Here is a 21,695-nt window from a genome sequence, read left to right as displayed (position 1 = left end):
ACAATCACAAACATATTTATAATATCAATATGATATTTATAATATCAATATGAAAGGTCACCTAAGTATATTTTAAGTGAAATAAAAAGTGCAGAGCACCTTGGATTTGGGTATGATGTGGGCCTCCCAGCTATTAAAAAAATCATTTAACTATTAAAGAAAACCCCGTATTCTCTCAACAAGAAGGTAGAGATTAAGATTTTGGGACTAATCGTATCTGACAACTCCCTATGCAGCTGGAGTGAACTTATTTTTTTTTAAAAATAGTTTTCATCACCGGTGGAGTGTTTTTTTATTTAATAATTTAAATTTTTAAAATAAATAATTATTTGATATAATATTAGAATTTTATTGATTATATAATTATGAGTTTAAATTTTATTATTTTTATTTTATTTGATAAAAATAAGTATAAGATAGTGTGAACATGTACAAGTCTCGTAATTAAAGGATTTTTACTTTGGAGTATGTGTTAGAAAATTATATAAGTTATATTTTGGAATCTTTAAGCTTTTGGTGAGATGATTTTTTTGACAAATCAGAGTTTGAATCTCACTACCTTTATTTTATTTAATAAAAATTTATCACAAGATAGTGTGAGTCCGTATAACTTTTAAGTTCAAAGAGTTTTTACTTGAAGGGAGATGTTAGAGAATTATATAAATTATATTTTTAGATTTTTATTTGAGAGAGTGTGTTAGAGAATTATATATAATAATATGTTGGGACATTTAAGCTTTTGGGTGAGATAGTTTATTAACAAATAGGACATTAACAATATTTTAATGCTGATTGGAATTGCATTCAAAGCGCTTTTCATGAAAAGTTTTTAAAGAAAATTTGTTTAAAATTAATTTTTTTATGTTTTTAAATCGTTTTGATATGTTAATATTAACAATGATTTTTTTTAAAAATATTATTTTAAAATACTTTCGAGTAAAAAATATTTTAAAATACAATGACTGCCGAACTCTGAAAAACTCCTTATCCATTTGTCAATCTTACCTAATATTGCATGCCATTGTCCATTAACAAACGTCATCTGATCATATATATATATATAGAAGCAATCTGATCCTGGATAAAAGAACGTGATCTGATTGAACAAGGTTGGATAAAAAATCAAGTAAATCCAATTTGAGAGTGAGCTCTTTATCCCTGTGGGCATGAACACAGTCCTATCCTGGAGCTGCAATGAAAATGCAAATTCTGAGAAATTCGTCAAAATTCTTATCCGTTCAGCATAGAATACATCTAATGATAATGTTATCCGATAAAAAAGAGCATCCGAATCTCTTTCCGTTGATGGATTATTGTCGGATAATAAAAAGGATTATTCATTTTCTAGGACAAATAACGAACGAGAAGCTATAGTATTGGATTCAATCGATTAGTGAGGGTTATAAACGCTCACACCTCAAAAGAATAGGGACCCTTCTGTACTTATGCAAAAAAGTTGTTTTTTTTCCCTTCCTGTTTATCGTGCAGAAAAAAAGAATGGAAGGAATGAATGAAGCACACCCTGTTTCAATAGCCATAAAAAAACAGAAATTACATTAACAGAAGCTCACGCGTAGTTGCACGCGCACATATTCTCACTTGGGCGGTATTCCGCGTCGACCGTGCTTTTGGATTTTCCTTTCTTATTCCCCCCCCCCCCCCCCATTGAAAAAGAAAGAGAGATAGAGGGCGCAAAGAAATCAAAAGCGAGGACCTAGCGAGTTTTTTTAGCTCCTTGTCATTTCTTTGAACTCTTCTCCACTCTTAAACCCACTCTCATTTTCACCGACTCCCTAATTCTCTCTCTGTTTTTTGTTATTTTGTCTTTCAGAAGTGAAAATTAGGGTTCCGAGCTATCAAGATTCTTGCGATTCACTCTTTGATCGGTTAGTCACCCACTCAAAATGCTGCATTTTTATTTTATTTGCGTATGTATTACGTTTCTTTTCTTCATAATCTTTAACATGTTTCGTACATTATTTTACTTTTTAATCTGTTGTTAGCGTTATGGGTTTTATTCCGTTTTAGTTATTTCGGTTTTTTTTTTGGATTTCTAGTATATCTCATTAACTGTTAATACGTGTAAAAACTGTGTAATCTACTGTTCTTTATTTCACTTTCCACTGTTTAGTTATGGATTGTTAATTAAATTCATAGTTCTGATAGATTGAGTGAATTTGTTATTTTTTATTTTTTTCATTTTAATTATTGTAATCTTTTGTTTACATTTTACACTCAATAATGTTTAATTTTATTGATTTCCAAAGTTTAACTGCTTAGATAAAAATGGTAAAATTTACTGCTCTCTATTTCACTTTGATATGTATTCTTTGCGGATTGTTAATTAAACTCGTGAACTATTTAAGGATTATATTCATTAAATTTGATATATCGAAGTGAATGTGTTAATTGTGAATTTCAGGTTTTACTGCACTGCCAAAAAAGTTGGGCGTGCAGTGTAGGTTACGAGGCGTCCTTTTCAAGTTTTTCTTGTGATTTCTATTCGATCATGTCTGGGGATTCTGTGGCGAACCTTTCCAATGGAAATGCCAATACACAGCAGCCTGATCCGCGGAAGACTTACCAAGTGGTTGTGGCTGCGACTAAGGACATGGGTATTGGGAAAGATGGGAAGCTACCATGGAAATTGCCTTCGGATCTTAAGTTTTTTAAGGATTTGACCTTGACAACGATGGATTCTGGTAAGAAGAACGCGGTTATCATGGGAAGGAAGACGTGGGAAAGTATTCCACTCGAGCATAGGCCTCTTCCTGGTCGGCTTAATGTTGTTTTGACACGTTCTGGGAGTTTTGATATTGCTACTGCCGAGAATGTTGTGATTTGTGGAAGCATGGGTTCTGCATTGGAGTTGTTGGCTGCGTCCCCTTATTGTTTGTCGATCGAGAAAGTGTTTGTTATTGGAGGTGGTCAGATATTAAGGTTTGTGCTTTGAAAAGTTGAATTAGTTTATGAATGATATTCTTTTTTCACATTTGTTTCTTTTGTGTTTGTATTGATTATGTTGTAATGCAGAGAATCTTTGAATGCGCCTGGATGTGATGCTATCCACATTACAGAGATTGAGACGGATTTTGATTGCGATACTTTTATCCCTGCAATTGATACCTCTGTATTTCAGCCCTGGTACTCTTCTTTTCCCAAGGTGGAAAATGACATACGACATTGCTTTACAACTTATGTTCGAGTGAGAAGTTCTACAATTGAATCCCATAGTCAAAACAATGGTGAGAACTCTGATGGTAATTCAGAAAATAGTAAATTTGAGGTAAAGAAGTTCTCATTCCTTCCCAAGATGGTATTTGAGAGACATGAGGAGTATTTATATCTCAGAATGGTTCAAGACATCATCTCGGATGGGAATTTGAAGGATGACAGGACAGGAACTGGTACTCTATCAAAATTTGGTTGCCAGGTAACTTGAACCCTTGATTTTTAACAGCTCTGTCTTTGCTTCTTAAACTATGTATCCACATGTTTACATTTTTTAGTTAATTATGATTGCTAATTGATCAATTCATTCCTTTTGATCCACAGATGCGATTCAATCTGCGCAAAAATTTTCCACTTCTTACAACAAAGGCACGTTATCTTTGTTATGACTTGTTATTATTGTTGTAACCAAATTTCTATATGCATTTCCCATTTTCATTGTTGATAATTCGTATTCACTCGATGTGAGGTCAGTTAAAAAAGAAAAGGCACCATTCATTTATCTCACCTTCAAGTTTGACACAAGGTGTTACAATTTTTTTTTCGCAGAAAGTATTTTGGCGAGGCGTTGTTGAAGAACTCCTGTGGTTCATCAGTGGTTCAACAAGTGCCAAGGTAACGATATCTTAACTGTATGCTTTATTTATTTCCTTATCTGTCATCTATGTTTTGATGGGATTGGATGGAGGGTCTCAGTTTTTGTTGGTTCCCAGTCCTTTTAGAAAATAATTCTTCCCATATTTAAGAAAATAATTCTTCCCAGTTCTTTTCAAGATTTGCTGTTTTGATATTTGGCATATTTTATTTTTTTCTGCTACAGAGTCCAGCTGAATGTCAGACACTGTTGTATATCAAATAAAAGTCATTGTATTTGCATGGGGTGTTTATAATAATCTTGGAAGATTTCCTCTATTGTTAGTTCTAGAAGCTAGAATATAACAGTATGAAACACATTTCTAAAAATGTTTCTATAATTAACAGGTCCTTCAGGAAAAGGGCATTCACATATGGGATGGCAATGCATCCAGAGAGTACCTTGACAGGCATGCATTAGCTTTTATTTTCTTGTTTTTTTTTTTAAAAAAAAATATTTTAAACACTGCTCTCATATGAAGATTTTAAATGATTTCTTTACTGGTTGCAGTATTGGGTTAAAGGACAGAGAGGAAGGTGACTTGGGACCTGTATATGGGTTCCAGTGGAGGCATTTTGGTGCTAGGTTTTGTTGATTTTCCTTTATCTAAGTTCAGCTGCTGGATCATATCAAGAAAGAGTTTTAGGCTAATTGTTTTGTGTGTGCATTTTTTAGGTATACTGATATGCATGCTGACTACACTGGCCAGGGATTTGACCAGTTGTTAGATGTTATTGACAAGATTAAGAATAATCCAAATGATCGTCGGATTATAATCTCAGCTTGGAATCCTTCTGATCTCAAATTGATGGCGCTTCCACCTTGCCACATGTTTGCTCAGGTTTGCGGTAACTTAATGTTTCTACTTTCTAAACCATTTTCTTTATCATCAATTAATCCAGATTTTATTTTCAGTTCTACGTAGCCAATGGAGAATTATCATGCCAAATGTACCAGCGTTCTGCTGACATGGGCCTTGGTGTGCCCTTCAACATTGCATCGTATGCTCTCCTGACATGCATCATTGCTCATGTCTGTGGTATGTACTCTTTGCAACCACACCATTAATTTACAAAGCATGCTTGTTGAATTGCTGGGGTGTTTGATGTTTTAGATGTGCATGTCCAGTCATCTGAAACGGTTTCTGTTGATAAGACTTAAGAGTGAAGACACCCACACAAGTTGATGGACCCATGACATTTGATTTACCGGCCTTTAAATTGTTAGATTGGGTGATAACAGATGGAAATGTTTATTGAACTGATGACTTAAAGGACAAAGGGAGTCCTATGTGGATCTGCTGGTAAATTATCATTGAGAGCACCACTTTGTGGACCTGTGGTTATTTGCTATGTTTTCTGTGATAATGATATTAGTGAATTTGCATAGCTTGATGAATAGATTTTAAGGATCCAGTTACTGTCAAAGTAAAGAGGGATATTTGTGGGGGTTGAGGGGGTGGAAACCTTCTTTGTGGTTTCAAACACTATGCCTTTACCATGGCACTGGTCTACGGTGCTAGAAAAATAGATCATTACTAAAGTAGTTTCAATCTCTTTAGCATCATGATTGCATGACTTCAGAATCAGCCTTTACTTTTATCTTTTACAGATCTCATTCCAGGCGATTTTGTTCATGTGATTGGTGATGCTCATGTTTATCACACTCATATCAGGCCTCTGCAGGAGCAGCTTCGGAAACTTCCAAAGCCTTTTCCAGTAAGCAAAATAGAAGAAATTTTGCTAATTCGTCTCAAATTATCTTTGTGTTTCCTTCTGTTCTCAGTGCTACTCTATAACACCCTGTTACCTTCATGCAGATTTTGAAGATCAATTCTGAGAAGAAAGACATAGATACTTTTGTGGCAGCTGATTTCAAGCTCATAGGGTATGATCCTCACCAGAAAATTGAAATGAAAATGGCGGTATAGAGCTCCGCTCCATTAAAGATTTAGTGTAATTGGAGACTCTGATCCCTCCTCGGCAAAACATGCTCGTAGTTTTGAGGCAAGTATATAATTGCAGTGTTTCTTGCTTCTTCTTTTTTTCCTGTTTTGTTTTTTCTTTTCAAGCACATGGACGCATTTTATAAATTGAACCTTGCTATGCCTTCACTAAGTTCTATATGACATGTGGTTCATGACTGTAATATATACAGTCCATGTTTGACATTCCTGCCATTTATAATTTTTCTGCTCGTTGTCTCTTAGTTGATGATATAGTTATGTAACTTGGTATCGTATTGTAGAATCTCTTAGTAAGATTGGTGTTTCTCATGGGAGGTGTGAAAACAACAAACGGTGCACCTGAAACAGTTGACCTAGTGATTTAGGACCTTTGAGGATCTCTGGAGGAGGCGTGGGAAGCACAGTAGCACCCTCTTTAATGCATTATGCTAGATGCTAGACTTTTGGGGAAATTTTTCCGGTAGTCTTAACTTTGAACCGTGTCTATTCTTTAGATTTAAGAATTTGAGGTTCTGATCAGTACATGGGGAAACTTGTCATAATTTTTATACCACAAAGTTATCATCGAACTCTTGGATCTGAAGCTTTGGTTTCTTTGTAATGTTTCAGGCACAGCTGTTGGAGGCCTATCATGATATAGAGTGTGATACGAAGGATCAAATAAAAATTTGGTAGTTTTGGGATATACTTCAAGCTTATGCTGTCGTAGTGAGAATCCTTTAGTTCCACTCCCAGTCGTGGTTCTAAGGTGATTTAGGATACCTGTTTTTCAGTTTTGGTTTCTCTTAAACTAGTGTTCTGTTTTTTACTGATCCATCGCCTAATTTCAACAATACTCTATCGTACTTCTTTTGAAGTGGATTGGAATTTGGACGGGCTATTTCCTTTTGCAGTGCTTTTGCCTTTCGTGAATCTTTTGTTGATTTGGATCGTGAAAAACAGGACATTCCTTTTTGAAATCATGTTAGGACAGGATTGTCAAATTCTTAAACTCAGGAACAAGTTTAGGAAGCAAATTGACCGGCACATGCGTCACCCTGTTCTGGAGCCCTATTTTAAATGCGTCCATGAGAACGTGTTATCTGTACACTCCTAAAAACAACAGTTGTGGAGTACAAATTTAGACTGGGTTTTGAAGCTTGCTGTGAAGGAGGATGAACATGGCAGCAATTGAGGGTTATGCCTGTCAAGCTCGTACGAGATTTTTTTTTTGCTTGATCTAAATACGTGACCTTGCAGACGTTGATATGTATATAGACCCAAACAAATAACTAGTTTTCTAAAATATTGACAAATTGACAAATTCTTCCATGAGTCTGAGGCAAATGAGATCAGTTTTATGGTCTCAACAAGAAGCTAGGCAGAAACCTGAATATTGTGTTGAAATCATCATCCAGGATTCAGGCTTTGCCTTGAACATCACATCTTTCTGTGAAGCGAGAAAAATAATGCTACGAGTTATCGAAGAACGAGAAAATAATCCGAGGAAAAGTTATTGGCATGGCTAGTTTCTCCCTCTCCTCCATTCATGCAAAAAACTTTTACTTGCATAGCTTCAGACATAACAGTTTTTGTCTGAAGCTCCCTTATGATGATGCTATACCTATCTCTTCACTCTTTTACTGCACATGAGAGAGCCAGTGTAATCATTTTAGATTCCATAGGTGGCCCCATTTGGGCATGGAAGAAGCCTTTGCCACCATACTTTGCGTTCAACTGCAGATCATCTTTTCCAGGAAGGCAACGTGTCACTCCACCCAAATAGGACATGTAGCTATGTTTATTTTCTATAAAGTTGGATTTACCTTGCCCACAGTGCAGTCATATTTCAATCTTCGCATGTGTAATTTTAAATGTATTTCGGAAAACTTGTTAAAATCATTAAGAGCCGACCAGCTGAATTTAATGATTCAAGGATCTTTCGCTTCGTCAGAATAGTTTTCAACTATGTGGGAATTTCTTGGTTTGAAGACGAACATTTTTACAATTCTTGTATCGTTTTTAAGTGGGAATTGGTGGATTAAGCTGGCTTGCAACTTTCAGAACTCAAAAAGTTTAAAGAGCTTGATTAGGCCACCAATGGTGCTAAATAACCACCTATCTGCCCTTGACTAATGGATACAGTACAAAACCTAGCCAAGATTTTACTTTTTTAATCACTTGCAATGTTCAAATCTGTAGACTGCCAAGATCAAGCTGAAAGAAAAGTCCAGCTCTCTACTCTCCTTCAACATGGATCCAAGCCACACTGAAAATATGGAATAGGATTTAAAGAAATGGAACTTAAAGTTAAAGAAAAGTCTACTAATGGAATGTAAAGAGATGCGTGCAATGAATAATAGTTTTTTTTTTTTTTTAAAGGGGCTTTTATCACATGACTGGACAAGCCTAATTTGATGATCCCGGCCATAGATGCCAATCCTTTCAGATAGAAACTCCATGGATGAAAAGCGAACTTCTTTAAACCACCAGACAAGTTTTCTCTAATAAAAATCTAAATGTTAAAAGCCAGAAATTGTTTTTCATATCGGAAACAAGAGAAATGATAACAAATAAAAACAGAATAAAATATCTTGTACCAATGCGCTCGAGCAAATTCCATTTTTGATAAGAAGAAACAAGCATGCTGCAAGTGGGAAACAGTCATAATGATGTTATTTTCAGTGAATTCCAGCTCACACTACGAATTATGCCAGAACTTCTACTGTCTCTCCTTGTTTGGATATGCTAAACTTGTAACTGATACGTCAAGTTTTTTTTTGGTATATTCTTATTAAAAAAACATTGAATCAAGAAACATTTACGAGTGTTAGGCCCGTTTTTTTACTGGAAAGTAGTTTCTTTTTAAAAAGTAAATTCTGGAAAAGTGAATTCCAGAAAAGTGAATTATTTTTCGATGTTTGGTAGTGTAATGAAAAATAAGTTGGAAAACATTTTCCAATGTTTGGTTATGTCATGAAAAATAAGCTGGAAAATAACTTATTAATATTTTATTTTTTTCAAATTTATTAAAATAACGAGGAACAAATCTTACAAATTAAAAGGTTGAATGAGAATGAAATTGAAAAAAAAATATAATTTCATAAAATATCTCAAATAAAATAAATAATAATCAAAATAATAGAAATCGAATCTAAAAAATAAAAAATTGAAAGATGAAGAAATTAAAATAATAATAATTAACATTTCATAAATTATTTCAAATAAAATAAGTAACAAGAATGAGGACCAAATTTGATAGATAAAAAATTTCAATTAAAAAATGATAAGGAGAAAGTAAATAACAATTATAAAAATGAGTACCAAAGTTAATATAAAAATTAAATTCTAAGGAATGAAATTGAAAAACAAATATTCAAAACAAAATATATATAGCAATCAAAAGTTTGAGGATCAAATTTGATATAATCAGCAAATAATATGACATTTCTAAATTTTTCACAACCGCCTAAAATAAAAAGAAAATACTTTCCTGGACACCAAGCCAAATTTTCCTTTGATTGGAAAGTGTTTTTCGTTGACCAACTTTTCTAATGGTAAACAACACATGAAAGTTTGGAAAGTGGTTTCCCGAAAACCACTTTTCAGGAAACAAACGCACCCTAAATTTTCTAAAATATAAACACGCTCTAGTCAAAACATGGTGGGAAACTATAATTAGGCTTGGCACACTGCTAAGCCTCGGGTATGTCCATGGAAATGACCATCCTTCCTAGACATACTCACAAGAATGCCCATATTATTTTTCCTATCACACCTAAGAGAATGAACATTCTCTTTGGAGCATGTCCAAGAGAATGACCCTCCTCCTTTAAACTACTCAAGAGACGAACTCAGCCTCTCTTAGGCTCACCAAAAAAAGGACCCACCTCCATTGGATTTAGTCTAGGGAAAGAGCTCAGTCTCCATGAGTTTAGTTACATTTGATGTTTTAAACTTTAATCTTTCTATACCTTTTAGGTGTGTAAAGTTCTATAGAGATTCATTATATTTCCATCAAATATTAATACAGAAGTAAGAGATATTTATCTCTCATTAAATGCTCGCAGAGTAAAATTATACTTCATACTCTTTTCTTTACAAAAAAACAATACTCATGAGCTATAAATATACTACGAAACCTTCAGAATAAAGATTTACAATTTTCATTCTCTACTGCATATATATTTTCAGAGCATGTCTTTCTAGAATATTATTGTATTTTCTCACTCTAAAAAGATACTTATTTAAGTATTGAAGAGTCCTCATCTCCACCAAAAAAGATTTTATGTAGATACTAATCACAAGTTATATTGGCCTATTAAACACAAAATATAAACTATCAATTATCTTGACCAAGAAAATTTGATGAAATTATTAGGAATAATTCCTTAACTAATTATTTAACCTGAGAACCCTATTCCTGTACTCCCTAGATTCTGGAGACATCATCATCACTAAGAGATAAAAGATAAAAGATAAAAGATGCCATTATTCTACATGGAAGGCCTCAACAGTTAAAAAAAAATAGAACAGCTTTGTTATCTTTCCTTTACCCCTTGTTATGATCCTTGTTGAAAAAATCAAGACCAGAATCAAAGCATAATTTTGTCAGAATTTCGACTGTAAATCTTCCTATTATGCCGTATCCATCCTACAGCAAGAACATGAAAAGTCTGTACACATCAGGGAATTCTTATCCGCATATAGACTTCTATCCATTCTTGAAATCAGACATGGCATCTAATTTACACTGCTGCAAAGTTGCAAGAATTAATCCTTCTTTGCTCAGAGCTTGTACCTATTCTATTCATGAAAATGTAAAGCACAAAGCTGTAAATAGTAATTCACACAGAAAAAGCTAACAGGTAAATTTACTCTGCATTTATGATTTAGCATTGTACACGCACCTATAGACTTGTAGATTTGCAAACAAAAAACGGCAAAAAGGATCTTGAATTTTTCTTACACAGTTTTACTCTAAGACATAAGAATTCTCTTCATCTATTCGAAACCTCTTTTGCCTAGCAATGAAAGCCTCAATCGTGCATCGAAACTCCTCGTTGCTCATTTTATCCTCAGGGCATGGCCTTTTCTCCAATTCCTCATCGGAATCGATGCTTTTCCTGCATCCCTCCGTTGCTGACCGCCTCAGTTCCCGGCAAGGCTTGTTACTATTTGGCCTCTTCAATCTCTCTGATTGACTCCTATGATATTTCTCGCTTTCTAAAGAAGTTGAATTATCCTCAGTGACTTTGTGCTCAGCATAGGTGACCTGTTTCTCTCTACATTCAGCTTCATAATGATGAGTTCCCTGGCTCTTTTCACTCTTTTCAACAAACTCTTCATAAAGGTCAGTGCTTGAATTCTTTCCATTAGAATCTTGACACGAAAACTGGCCCGACTTTGCAAAGAGAGTGATGACTATCACGTTACCAAGAACGAACACGAACCGAGGACTTACAAGGGTGACTGTTAAGTCCTTAAAATACTCACTGGAGTTCCTGACAGCAACTGGGAGTTGAATGGAAAACCTGGAAATCAAGGCTAGAACTAGGCCTATTTCTATTAACCTGAACAAACTTGCAATCTTTTGAATCTTCCTATGCTTCTTGATTGCGTTCGCCTTCTCAATCTTGATGTTGGTGATGTTGAATGAATCCATTTGCGGAATCGAGAATTGAAAGCAATAGCAAGGTAGCAGAGAAAATGGAGGATTAAGGGTTTTCACTCAAAAGAGAAGTGGTAAACAAGCAAAGCCTTGGTAGCAGCCATTTCTCTGTGTTGAGACAAGATGGAGACTACCATAGTTATAGTAGACAGTGAAGGTATTATGCTGCCAAGGAGCATGGAAGCAGATAGACAGAGAACAGTACAAAGGATAGGAACAGGGGAAACAGAGTAGCTCTGTTTTTTCCTTTTTTCCTCAATCTACTTGTCAACTAGAAAATCTTGCTCCTCTTGTTAAAACCGTTAAGTTGTTTAGGTAGACTACTTATAGTTAGTGAAATATGTGAGACATAATTTTTTTTTCCCTTTTATATCCAATCTTGCTTTATTTTATTGTTTCTTTTAATTTTTCTCTATAGGAAAAGTATATATTCCATCTTTTTCTTTATTCGAAATATGCAAGTTGTGGGATTTTCCACACCATTATTGTTCCTTTTTTCTTACCTTATTATTCCCACCTCCCTTGAAGTTCATTCACCAAGCTTTAGATTTTACATTAAATAAATAAATAAATCTAACACTTGCACTAGTAGAACACTCTCTTCAACTTCGGTGGAAAGTTATTCCACTCAGTATACCCGCATTCTTTTAGAATATCCCATGAACAGGCTAGAAGAGCAGCCTTGCATTGCGCAAACCACTTTCATTACCTCCTCGTCAAGATGTTTATGGAATTTAAGAATACATCAGCAATATTGTATGATAAAATACCATCCAGTTTCATCTATTCACTAAAAACATCCTCATTTTCGCTAAACGAGCTAGTCATTTCAACATGTTCAGGTCCTATTTTGCCAAGATGAAAAAAAAAGGAGCTCCTGGTGCTTGTTGAGCATGTTTTATTGAAGAAATTCTATGGAAATAGTGAAAGAAAGGTAGAGCAAGAAACTCCCTTGTAATTCAAAACAGGAAACATGAAAGTTCTTTTACATGATAGACAAAGGATCTGGTAATCTGGTAGATTGAATCTTCCAGGAGGATGACTTGATTGTCTCTGTAACAACAACACTAGTCTGTAGAATGTTAGGTAAAAAGTTTGGGACATGGCAGATTCAGACAGAAACCGTTAGGAAAGCAGGCCCATTCCTTCCTTGCTAAGAAAATGCTGCTTTCTCTCTCTTTGTCTCCATTATTTTATGAACTTTCTTCACCTTTAACTAGCACTCTGTTACGGAACCCCCCCTGTTCTCCGAGACAAGACCCACCACAGCCACTTATAGAGAGCTTGGCGAGCCTCCTTTTGTTTGCACGTTACATTCATCACGGTAGCGTGGCATTTTGATATGTTCTTGTGGGTTAGCTTCAATCTCTCTCTCTCTCTCTCTCTCTCTCTCTGTCAAAATCAGAACTGATTGTGTTTCTCTGATGTTGTTGTTTGATTTGAGGCCACAATGATTCAGGAGGCATCAACGGTTCTTACCTTTTTCTTTTCCTTCTCTTACAAATAAAGTAAAACAGCTTTTTCTTCTTTGAATCCACTAACTGTAATAAACAGGCCCAAATCTCAGAAACTTTGAAATAAATAAATAAATAATAATAATAATAATTTGTAATAGATATTTAAAAACATAAATGGGCGTATGGAGTACCTTTATTTCATAATTTTTATGGGATAAATGACTCAATCTATCCTTATATATAGTGATTTTGAAAAACATTTTTATCGTATCCTTAATTTTTTTTAAATAAAATTTTTATTTCTTAAAATTTCAACGGTTAAGTACTTTTGAGTTTTTTTTTTAAAATGAAAAATATAATTCTATCAATTTTGATAAAAGAAATTGACCAAATGATATACAGGAGAATCAATATAATAATATAATAGACAACTAATTAAATCCTAACTAACATGCAAGAAGAATATAAATTTGTCTAATAATTAATATTACTATTTAATTTTAATTTTTTTTCAATTTCTTGATTGGAAATTGAAAATGTTTAAAGAGGGCTAAACAAACTTATTATATGTTTTTGTGGTTCAAAAGTGTTTTAAAAAAAATTAAATTTTGTATTTTTAAATTAATTTTTTTAAGTTTTTTTAATGTACTAATATCAAAAATAGATTTTAAAAAATAATAATAAAAATATTATTTTAATATATTTTTAAATAAAAATTATTTAAAAAAACAGTTACTCAATCTCCATGTTCAACACCAAGCTACAGTCAGTTTATGAAATGGGTTGCCACTATTTTTTTTTTTTTTAATGGAAACATAAGTTTATATGAACTTTCTCTACGCGAACAAAATCATGCATTTTTATTTTTAATATAAATATTTTTTTTTCAATGTTGCTTTTGTATAAAGCAAGTGGAGTTCTATCGGACATTCTGAATTTATCAAAGAGGGCAACAATCTCATCAAAGAAAATGGGATGACATTACAACAAAAATAATTGTATTTTCGTTTCAGGACTTTTCTTGATTTTGGATTTGAGTTTTATCTTGTGGGCTTGAAGGCTAAATCTAGACATTAATGTTCTGATTTTGTCAGTCTAATACACTTTTTTATGGTAAAAGCTCAGGTAAATCATTGTTGTTACTTGTAAAATGTTTTATTTTATCTATTTAGAGACTCTTCGATGATTAAATTAGAATCGGTTTTAAAAAAAATCAATTATCCCTTTGAGTAAGAGTTTTTCTATTAAGATAAAATTGTAATTGTTAAAGCAAAGAGAAATATTTAAACCTGGTATGATCATCTTTGTTTCCATCTTTTATAGATCTCCGCGTGCTTCTTTTTGCTATAAGGAAAATGTTGACTTATTCAATCAGAATAAAATATTTTTAATTTATAATTTCACTAGAATAAAATATTTTTAATCTATCACGGGATGTCTGAGTTTAGCACTTGACTGAACACAGAAAAAAAAGGTTTTAGTCCCGTTTAGTATTGCGTTTCAAATGAAAATTGGGCAAAATTTAATTGTTTTTACTTAAAATTAATTTTTTTAAAATTTTTTTGATATATTTTTAAATTAAAAAAACCTTTACAAAATAATTGCTATACTCTTCTAAACCCACCTTCTCATTGTCAACCATTCGAAGAGCCCTTACAAACAAGAAAAACAAAAGGCAATAAATGTAGTCCATCATGTACGTAGTGACACGAAACCATGTTTGTAAAATCTAGCTTGGGGAATTGATATCTATCATGATCATCTTTATTTATTTATTTATTATTATTATTATTATTATTGGATAAATGAATGAATAATCCTAATCACCTTTATTTGACACGAAACTTGCCTTTGCTGCCCAGAAACGACGTGACTCAAAAGGAACAAGCAGGAGTTTCCTTTCCTTTTCTTTTTTTCCTTCATGAGATTAGTCCAAGATTGTCTTATTAGAAGAAAAAAAAGTAAATAAATAAATAATAAGAGGAAAAGTCCTTTTTTTTTAATTTTTTTTTATTGGGGTTCACTTTAACTTAAAATGAGCCTAGATCTCTGGGCTCCACATGCTCTATTATTAAAAGCGTAACAAAGAAAGAGACAACAAGAGCGGATTGAGCAAAATAATAATAATATTATTATTTCTGGAGTGTTTAGAAACGAAATAATAATTATATTTTAGAATGATTTTTTACTTGAAAATATATTAAAATAATATATTTTTATTTTTTTAAAAAATATTTTTAATATAAGGGATCAAAACTATCTAAAAAAATTAATTTTTTTTAAAGTAATTTTAAAACACGACAAACAACGGAATCTTAGTATTTCTTAAATTTAAGATGGAGACGTGGCCACCAACAAATAAATCGAAATGGAAGGGGATCATTGTAGCTCAAAGCAAGGAACTTCGAATCCCAAGCATAATCTTTCTTTTTAAGATGTTAACAAAGCAAACTTTTCTTGCTTGTAAAGGTTTCGGAGTAGACAAGGCATAAAAATAAACTCCAAGCTCGCTTTGCTCTGTTCATTAATTGATTCCCAAGTCTTGTCATCTTTTTCAAGTGGATGTAACATCCACCTTCTTCTTCTTTGTCTTTTTTATTGTGCTATTTAAAAGGTATTTAAAAACTCAGTTAAAATTATGTTTTTTAAAAATTTTAATTTTTTTTCTATTTAAAAATATTTTTTTTATATTTTCATATCGTTTCAATGTGTTAATATCAAAAATAATTTTTAAAAATAAAAAAATAATTATTCTAATATATTTTTGAATGAATAGCCTTCTGAATTCCAATAATTACTCAACTCCTAAATACCTTGATATTTTTTTTTTAGTTTAACGTGGGTATCCGGGCCAGCTTGCGCGCACCTCGACTAATCCCACGGGCCCTGAAGTTAACGACCATGTAAGCCTCCAGTGGCCATCATATGAGCAACCACAGGGTTCGAACCTGAGACCACAGAGGGAACAAACCTCTTGGTCTCAAGCTCTTACCACTGGACCACCACCTAGATGGTTAAATAAATACCTTGATATTGTTCATGCGAGTGGAGGCTGTTTCGGTGACACGGGGCTAAAGATTCACCCTATATTTTGGTGACACAAATGTTACAAATTTCTTGACATGAGTAGCTATGTGATATATGATGTTACTTGAAGAAATCAAAAGAGAGGAAGAAGTTAATATGCCCTTAGTTTGGTTCCACGCCCACAAGATCAACCACGTTGGATTCGGTGATTGATGAGATGGATACCACTTGTTTTGTTTCTTTCTCAATTTTATTCCTTAGCCAAGTTTTTTTTTTCCTTTTAAGACCCACCACCTTCTCTGTGTGTGTGTGTGTGTAATGGGCCTGGAATTATGGTGTTACTAATTGAACCAAAGTGGGCTGAGGATAATTTTTGGCCCATGGTTGATTCATGAGCCCAATCTTTCTGTGGGGCCCAAAGTAGAAACATATGGCTGGGCCGATGAAGTAAATGCTCATTAGGAAAAACTCTCCAGGCCTAAAAGTAAAAAGCCTAGCAAAAGAAACATCCGACCTGCCGGATTCGAACCAGCGACCTAAGGATTACAGCAACCACTACAGTCCTCCGCTCTACCAACTGAGCTAAGGTCGGTTCATGCAATTGCTTACCTTTAATTATATTTGAATCATATAAGGCTAGAGGGATTGTTGTTTCAGGATTGGATTACGAGTATATCGTTACTTTGGCCTGTTGAGTAGTATTTTAACAAAATTGCGTGGTTTCATTATTGATTATTAGGGAATGGACATGTTGTTGGAAGGGCTTATCGTCGATTTTTATGTAATTATCTACTATCAAAATCAATTCTTCCTCGCATGGTTGCATGCAGAGCATCGATGCTTTAATCAGTACATTCACCAAAAACATTTTATTTCCTGAAGGATATATTCTAGCTCCTCCATTTCATCAATATTTGCCAGAGATATTAATCATGCGTGTTAACCTGTCACAAGTTCATTCCATTGACGACGCTTTTCGCTCTTTTAACATCGGGCCGCGCGGAGATAAGGTTTCCCTCACTCTTTTCTATCTTTTAATCTTATTATTATTATTATCATCATCATACAAGAACCAATCGCCCCTGCCCACAATGAAACAGTGCCAATTTCTAGCTACATATACCAAGATAAAGTAAATTTTTTTTCCTCACAGATACAACAAAAAGAATGGCCAAGTCCCTCTCCAACTTTCCAACCTTAGTCAATAAACACCAAGGTAAAGGATAGTGAGCGATACCAACATATGAAGCTTTCGGTTTTCAGAGACCGTGCTTAAGATCAAGTGATCACATGGTGCTATTGGGCCTCATCTGGAGAGACATGCTGGAGAGCAGGGGATTATTGTGGAGGAGCAGATGGTTGAGAAATTGCAGCAGCAGTAGTTGAAGATGGAGTGGAATTGGTCGTGTGCACTGAGTGTCACCTGAGCATAACAAGGTAGACTTAACATTCAAGTGTAGCTGATTTTGTGGCATGATTTGATCATCTGGCAGCTGGTTTGTAGACCATGGGAGTAGACCTGAAGTGTTAGTATGAGCAGTCTGGTGAGATAAAAAGGATGGTAAGGAAGAGATTTCTAGTTTAGGAGGAACTTGGAGAGAGGACTCTTGTTGGTATGGAAACAAAGATTCATAAAAAAATGACATTCCGTGAGATATAAATTTTTCATATGGCCAAATCAAGACATTTATATCTGTGGTGAGACAAATTGTAATAAAGAAGATGCAAGTTTTGGACAAAAAATGGTGATTTACCATTGAGTGTTTTTTAAGGAAGATGGTTAATAATATAAGTCACAAATAAAAATGCATCTTCCTAATATGGTTTTGGCAAATGGGAGTGGGCAAGCAAGGTGAAGCCTATTTCAACAATTTGACAATGTTGATTTTCAACCCGATCTATTTATTCTTGTGTGTAAGGGCAAGATAAATGATGTCGAGTTAGACAAGTTTTGAAATAATTATTTAAATGTCTATATTCATCCACCATTCAGTTTAAAAAGCTTTAATTTTAGAATTAAAGTGTCGTTCAATATATTTTTGAAATTAAAAAAATATATTTTTGAAATTAAAGAAAGATATTCTCAACATAAAATTTTAATTTTAAAGAAAATATCCATATGAATCTAGTAAAGACATCTAAGAAACAAACATAATAACGAGATCCATAGCTAGAAATAACCGAGCTTGGTCCAGACATCAGAATAAATTAATTCAAGTGGTTTTGAAACAGAATGAATAAAAAAATAAAAATGTATATTGTGACTCTTAGGCATCTCACACCCGAGATAAATAATTTGTCTATTATTACAACCAACAAGTAAATTATCATGGCTAAGCACACGTGGAATAATAATATATAAAGCATGATCAAGACAACAATTCCAATTTATAATAGAAACCCCAACACTAAAAAAACATATGAAAAGTAGTGTTGAAGAGAAAAAGAGAAGTAATAACGGCCATTAGACATAAATATTTTATGTAAGATGTTCCACGAGTAATCGCTATGCAAAAAAAAAAAAAAAAGAAAAGTGAAATTCAAAATAAACATCGTTCAGCTAATTGTTGCCGAGTATGATTGAAGACAAGTTTGCTTGAATATTTAGACGTGGTGGTGGAGTTTGAAAATTTGGGTTAAAACACTTCCAACAACAGTAGGCCATGTGACCAGATTTTCACAAAATTGACACAACAAACTATTGTTGCCATGACCACCACTAAGCAGTGTTCACGGATACGGGCCCAAATATTCGTGGGCTTGGGCTTGTCATTAGAGAAAACATATGCGGAGCTTTTTAACAAAACAGCCCTTTAAGCGTAGCCTGAAACAATAAAAGCAACCCATTAGGCAAAATGAAATCCCACGTCGTCGTTTCTAATTCAGCTAACAATCCAAGAAACCCTAGATATATACTCGCTGCATAAGAGCAAGTAACGCACGCAAAACACCTACCTGATTTCCCTTACCACTTCCCTGCAGTAGCAGCAGCCTCTTTCCCTCTCCCTCCCCTAACACCGCATCAACAGATCCAATGGTAACCCTCTATTTCTCTACAAAATTATTCAAATCTCAACAACTATACGTTTCTCTTCACAAATCCAATTGAACTAACTTTTGTTTTCTATGGTTTGTGTAGGCACCGAAGAAGGAGAAAGCACCGCCACCATCATCGAAGCCAGCAAAATCAGGAGGAGGGAAGCAAAAGAAGAAGAAGTGGAGCAAGGGAAAGCAAAAGGAGAAAGTCAACAACATGGTTCTCTTTGATCAGGCTACTTATGATAAGCTTCTCTCTGAAGCTCCCAAGTACAAGCTTATCACTCCTTCTGTCCTCTCCGACCGTATGAGGGTACAGTAACGTTTTTCTCGAAAGCTTACGTCTTTTACGTATTTTAGTCACATCAAATCGTGGGTTTTTTTCGTTTATGATTATTTTAGGATATTTTAGTTACTGGGTTTACGACTAAGCGTATAGCACTAACGTATCCGTTATGCTAATTTCACTGAAAATCTGTCGGATTCATGTCCGGGAGGATCTTAACCGTTGAATTTGTGGGATCTATCGTTCAATAAATGATTTATGTCGATAGAAGTCATGTAAAATTAGCATTATTTAATATCTACACTCACCAAAACATTTGCTCTGAGCAGTGTGATGGGTGGGTCCAACTTGATGGCGTGTTTAGGGTATATGACATAAATCCCGAGGAATGTTGTTGTTCTTGAAGTAAACCTTCTGATTTTCTACAAGCTGTTGCCATTTTAGGGAATAAAAAGTTTTAGTTTTTGGTAGCAATTTTTGGAGAATTATTGTAAGTTGTAATGGTAATGTGGTGGAAGAGTTTGGGAGAATGTTTAAAATCATGGATAGTTAATAAAAAGTTACAGTTACTCAAAATTATCATGAATTGGATTGTTGTTGATTAGGTGTATAGGTCCTTTTTTATTCTCATTATTGTGACATTGTTCCTGGTGTTGTTTTATTTAGTTGTGACAATTGGATCGGTGTATTGGTTAGCTTATGTGGAGCGTATATCATGTATATTTTTTGTATTTTGGTTGTCTTTGAGATTTAGATGAATGTGGAATTCTGTGCCTCAAAAGTTTCTGTTCTGTGGTTATAGTTTTATTTTTTCCGTAATGGTGTCAAGATCTGTAAACTATTATACATGCCTTGGAATATTCTCATTGGTGAAGGTGCATCAAGTTTGGTTGCTGATCTAGTAATGTGTCTGTCTACCTTGGTCTATTGGTATGGACTAAGAGACTTTTGGCTACATAATTATAGGTGCACCATGATCCTTCTTATCAACAGTAGGATCAGGATTCAAACCCAGGTTATTAGGTACCTTGCCAAGTGCTTTGGTCAGTTTAATACCTAACACTGATCAGTCATACATTGATGTGCACTGTCTGCTACTTTTTACAATAGAGTTCAGGCTACAAGCTAGGTATTCAGCACTTGTATATTCTTATCATTTTGACTTTTGAGGTTCATGTTTAAAGGTTTTTGTGTAAAATTAACATCGACCATAGAGCAACAACTGCTGTACGCTTAATATGATATAACTGTGGCCTTGTGTATTCTACTTGGGCATTGTTTTCTTAAATGTATTTTATTAGCCTGCCAAGTATTAAGTATGAATGTCTAACCCTGCTTTCGTGTTTTATTTAATTTTGTGTACATGTATCATTTGATTTTGTATTTTAATGTACCTTGCAGATTAGTGGATCACTTGCGAGGAAGGCAATTAGGGAACTGATGGCTAGAGGTTCTATTAGGATGGTCTCTTCTCATGCAAGCCAGCAGATTTACACCAGGGCAACCAACACCTAGGTGTCTTATTGTATTTGGGGTTATTTAGTTTTCAGTAGCATGTTGCTGAGCTTCACTGCTATTACTTTTTATTCATGTGACTGTGATAACAATCTTTAGAAGGTTCCTATCTTTTGTGCTGAATGAATTTTTTCAGGGTTCTTGAGATGTTGGTTTTGCATCTTTAGATTATTTTCTCCCATGCGGTATGCACTTCTTGTTCCACTGGTTTTGGTCTTCTGTGCATGGCATTGCATTCTGCTGCCTTTTGTTTTCAGGTTTTTTGGCTGTTTGTGGAAGTCGCACTGTTAGTTTAGAAGTTAATTGTTTTGATAAAGAAACCTTTTCTTTGGTGTTTGGTAAGCTGCTCAAGATATGTATGTTCGTTTGCCAACCTGCAGCGTAGAGAGTTTCATGGTTTTGAATATTCAGTTATGGAGGGTAGCAGAAAGGGTTTCGCTAGATGTGACTAGTAGAATAGTATTTGTTGCCTCTCCCTCCAAGGTTTTATTAGTTTAACTATTATGAGACCAGAATTCGCTGCATTAACCAGTCCTGATGTAGATTGACGATGTCAAGTAAAACAAGACTCGCAAAAGCTGCTTCCTAAAGGATAGATGGGATGGCAAAATTACCCAATGGATAGATGGGATGGTATGAGGGTTATTTTCCAATTACATAAATAGAAAATAGGGATATGGGGCTCGGCAGCATCTTTCCTGTCCCATTGAGAAACTCATCTCTCCCGTTTTTGGTATTTCATGAAGTATATTTGTTCAACAATGATCTTTTAACTTGGATTTGTTGCTATGTAACTTTATATTTTGATCATTGTATTCAATCAATTAATTCTGTTGTAGTAAAATTCAATAAATGGACTTGATTATATTATTGCATTGTGTTAACAATTGATT

At 34.1% G+C, this 21,695-nt stretch overlaps 3 protein-coding genes and 1 non-coding gene across 6 annotated transcripts; 2 read left to right on the top strand and 2 right to left on the bottom strand.

Annotated features, from left to right (window-relative positions):
- The first annotated feature begins 1,638 nt into the window (after window positions 1-1,638).
- On the top strand, window positions 1,639-6,743 carry LOC7470002 (bifunctional dihydrofolate reductase-thymidylate synthase 1). Of its 3 annotated transcripts, none has more exons than XR_008058985.1 (12): window positions 1,639-1,886; window positions 2,423-2,940; window positions 3,034-3,433; window positions 3,556-3,600; window positions 3,781-3,846; window positions 4,213-4,274; window positions 4,376-4,450; window positions 4,541-4,706; window positions 4,781-4,904; window positions 5,477-5,583; window positions 5,685-5,871; window positions 6,113-6,401. XR_008058985.1 is itself a non-coding variant. In XM_006384450.3 (11 exons), the coding sequence occupies exons 2-11, from the start codon at window positions 2,510-2,512 to the stop codon at window positions 5,793-5,795; spliced, it is 1,587 nt and encodes a 528-aa protein (XP_006384512.3). In that variant the 5' UTR covers window positions 1,639-1,886; window positions 2,423-2,509; the 3' UTR covers window positions 5,796-6,034. The 3 variants fall into 3 exon arrangements, 1 of the variants encoding a protein (XP_006384512.3); XR_002981578.2 differs by lacking the exon at window positions 6,113-6,401 and adding an exon at window positions 6,441-6,743 and having other exon boundaries at window positions 1,640-1,886; XM_006384450.3 differs by lacking the exon at window positions 6,113-6,401 and having other exon boundaries at window positions 5,685-6,034.
- A 3,924-nt stretch (window positions 6,744-10,667) lies between these two features.
- On the bottom strand, window positions 10,668-11,801 carry LOC7461231 (uncharacterized). Its single transcript, XM_024599008.2, has one exon. The coding sequence runs from the start codon at window positions 11,473-11,475 to the stop codon at window positions 10,786-10,788; it is 690 nt and encodes a 229-aa protein (XP_024454776.1). The 5' UTR covers window positions 11,476-11,801; the 3' UTR covers window positions 10,668-10,785.
- Window positions 11,802-16,473: 4,672 nt separating this feature from the next.
- TRNAY-GUA (transfer RNA tyrosine (anticodon GUA)) lies at window positions 16,474-16,557 on the bottom strand. The gene is given in 2 exon segments: window positions 16,474-16,509; window positions 16,521-16,557. It is a non-coding gene; the product is annotated as a tRNA-Tyr (tRNA).
- Window positions 16,558-18,833: 2,276 nt separating this feature from the next.
- LOC7461230 (40S ribosomal protein S25) lies at window positions 18,834-20,949 on the top strand. Its single transcript, XM_002306081.4, has 3 exons — window positions 18,834-19,002; window positions 19,105-19,314; window positions 20,689-20,949. The coding sequence occupies exons 1-3, from the start codon at window positions 19,000-19,002 to the stop codon at window positions 20,800-20,802; spliced, it is 327 nt and encodes a 108-aa protein (XP_002306117.1). The 5' UTR covers window positions 18,834-18,999; the 3' UTR covers window positions 20,803-20,949.
- Window positions 20,950-21,695: the final 746 nt, after the last annotated feature.

This window comes from Populus trichocarpa, chromosome 4 (assembly GCF_000002775.5).
Source record: "Populus trichocarpa isolate Nisqually-1 chromosome 4, P.trichocarpa_v4.1, whole genome shotgun sequence".
Lineage (NCBI taxonomy): Eukaryota > Viridiplantae > Streptophyta > Magnoliopsida > Malpighiales > Salicaceae > Populus > Populus trichocarpa.
Note: the sequence above shows the minus strand (reverse complement) of the source record. Positions and strands in the feature narration are given on the sequence as shown.

What these genes read in the sequence shown, in the direction of transcription:
- LOC7470002 (XM_006384450.3), top strand. Translation starts at nt 2,510, where the DNA reads ATGTCTGGGGATTCTGTGGCGAACCTTTCCAATGGAAATGCCAATACA. An exon ending in TATCAAAATTTGGTTGCCAG is followed by an intron (nt 3,434 to 3,555) that starts GTAACTTGAACC and finishes TTTGATCCACAG; the next exon opens with ATGCGATTCAATCTGCGCAA. An exon ending in CTTGCCACATGTTTGCTCAG is followed by an intron (nt 4,707 to 4,780) that starts GTTTGCGGTAAC and finishes TTTTATTTTCAG; the next exon opens with TTCTACGTAGCCAATGGAGA.
- LOC7461231 (XM_024599008.2), bottom strand. Translation starts at nt 11,475, where the DNA reads ATGGATTCATTCAACATCACCAACATCAAGATTGAGAAGGCGAACGCA.
- LOC7461230 (XM_002306081.4), top strand. An exon ending in TCCTCTCCGACCGTATGAGG is followed by an intron (nt 19,315 to 20,688) that starts GTACAGTAACGT and finishes TGTACCTTGCAG; the next exon opens with ATTAGTGGATCACTTGCGAG.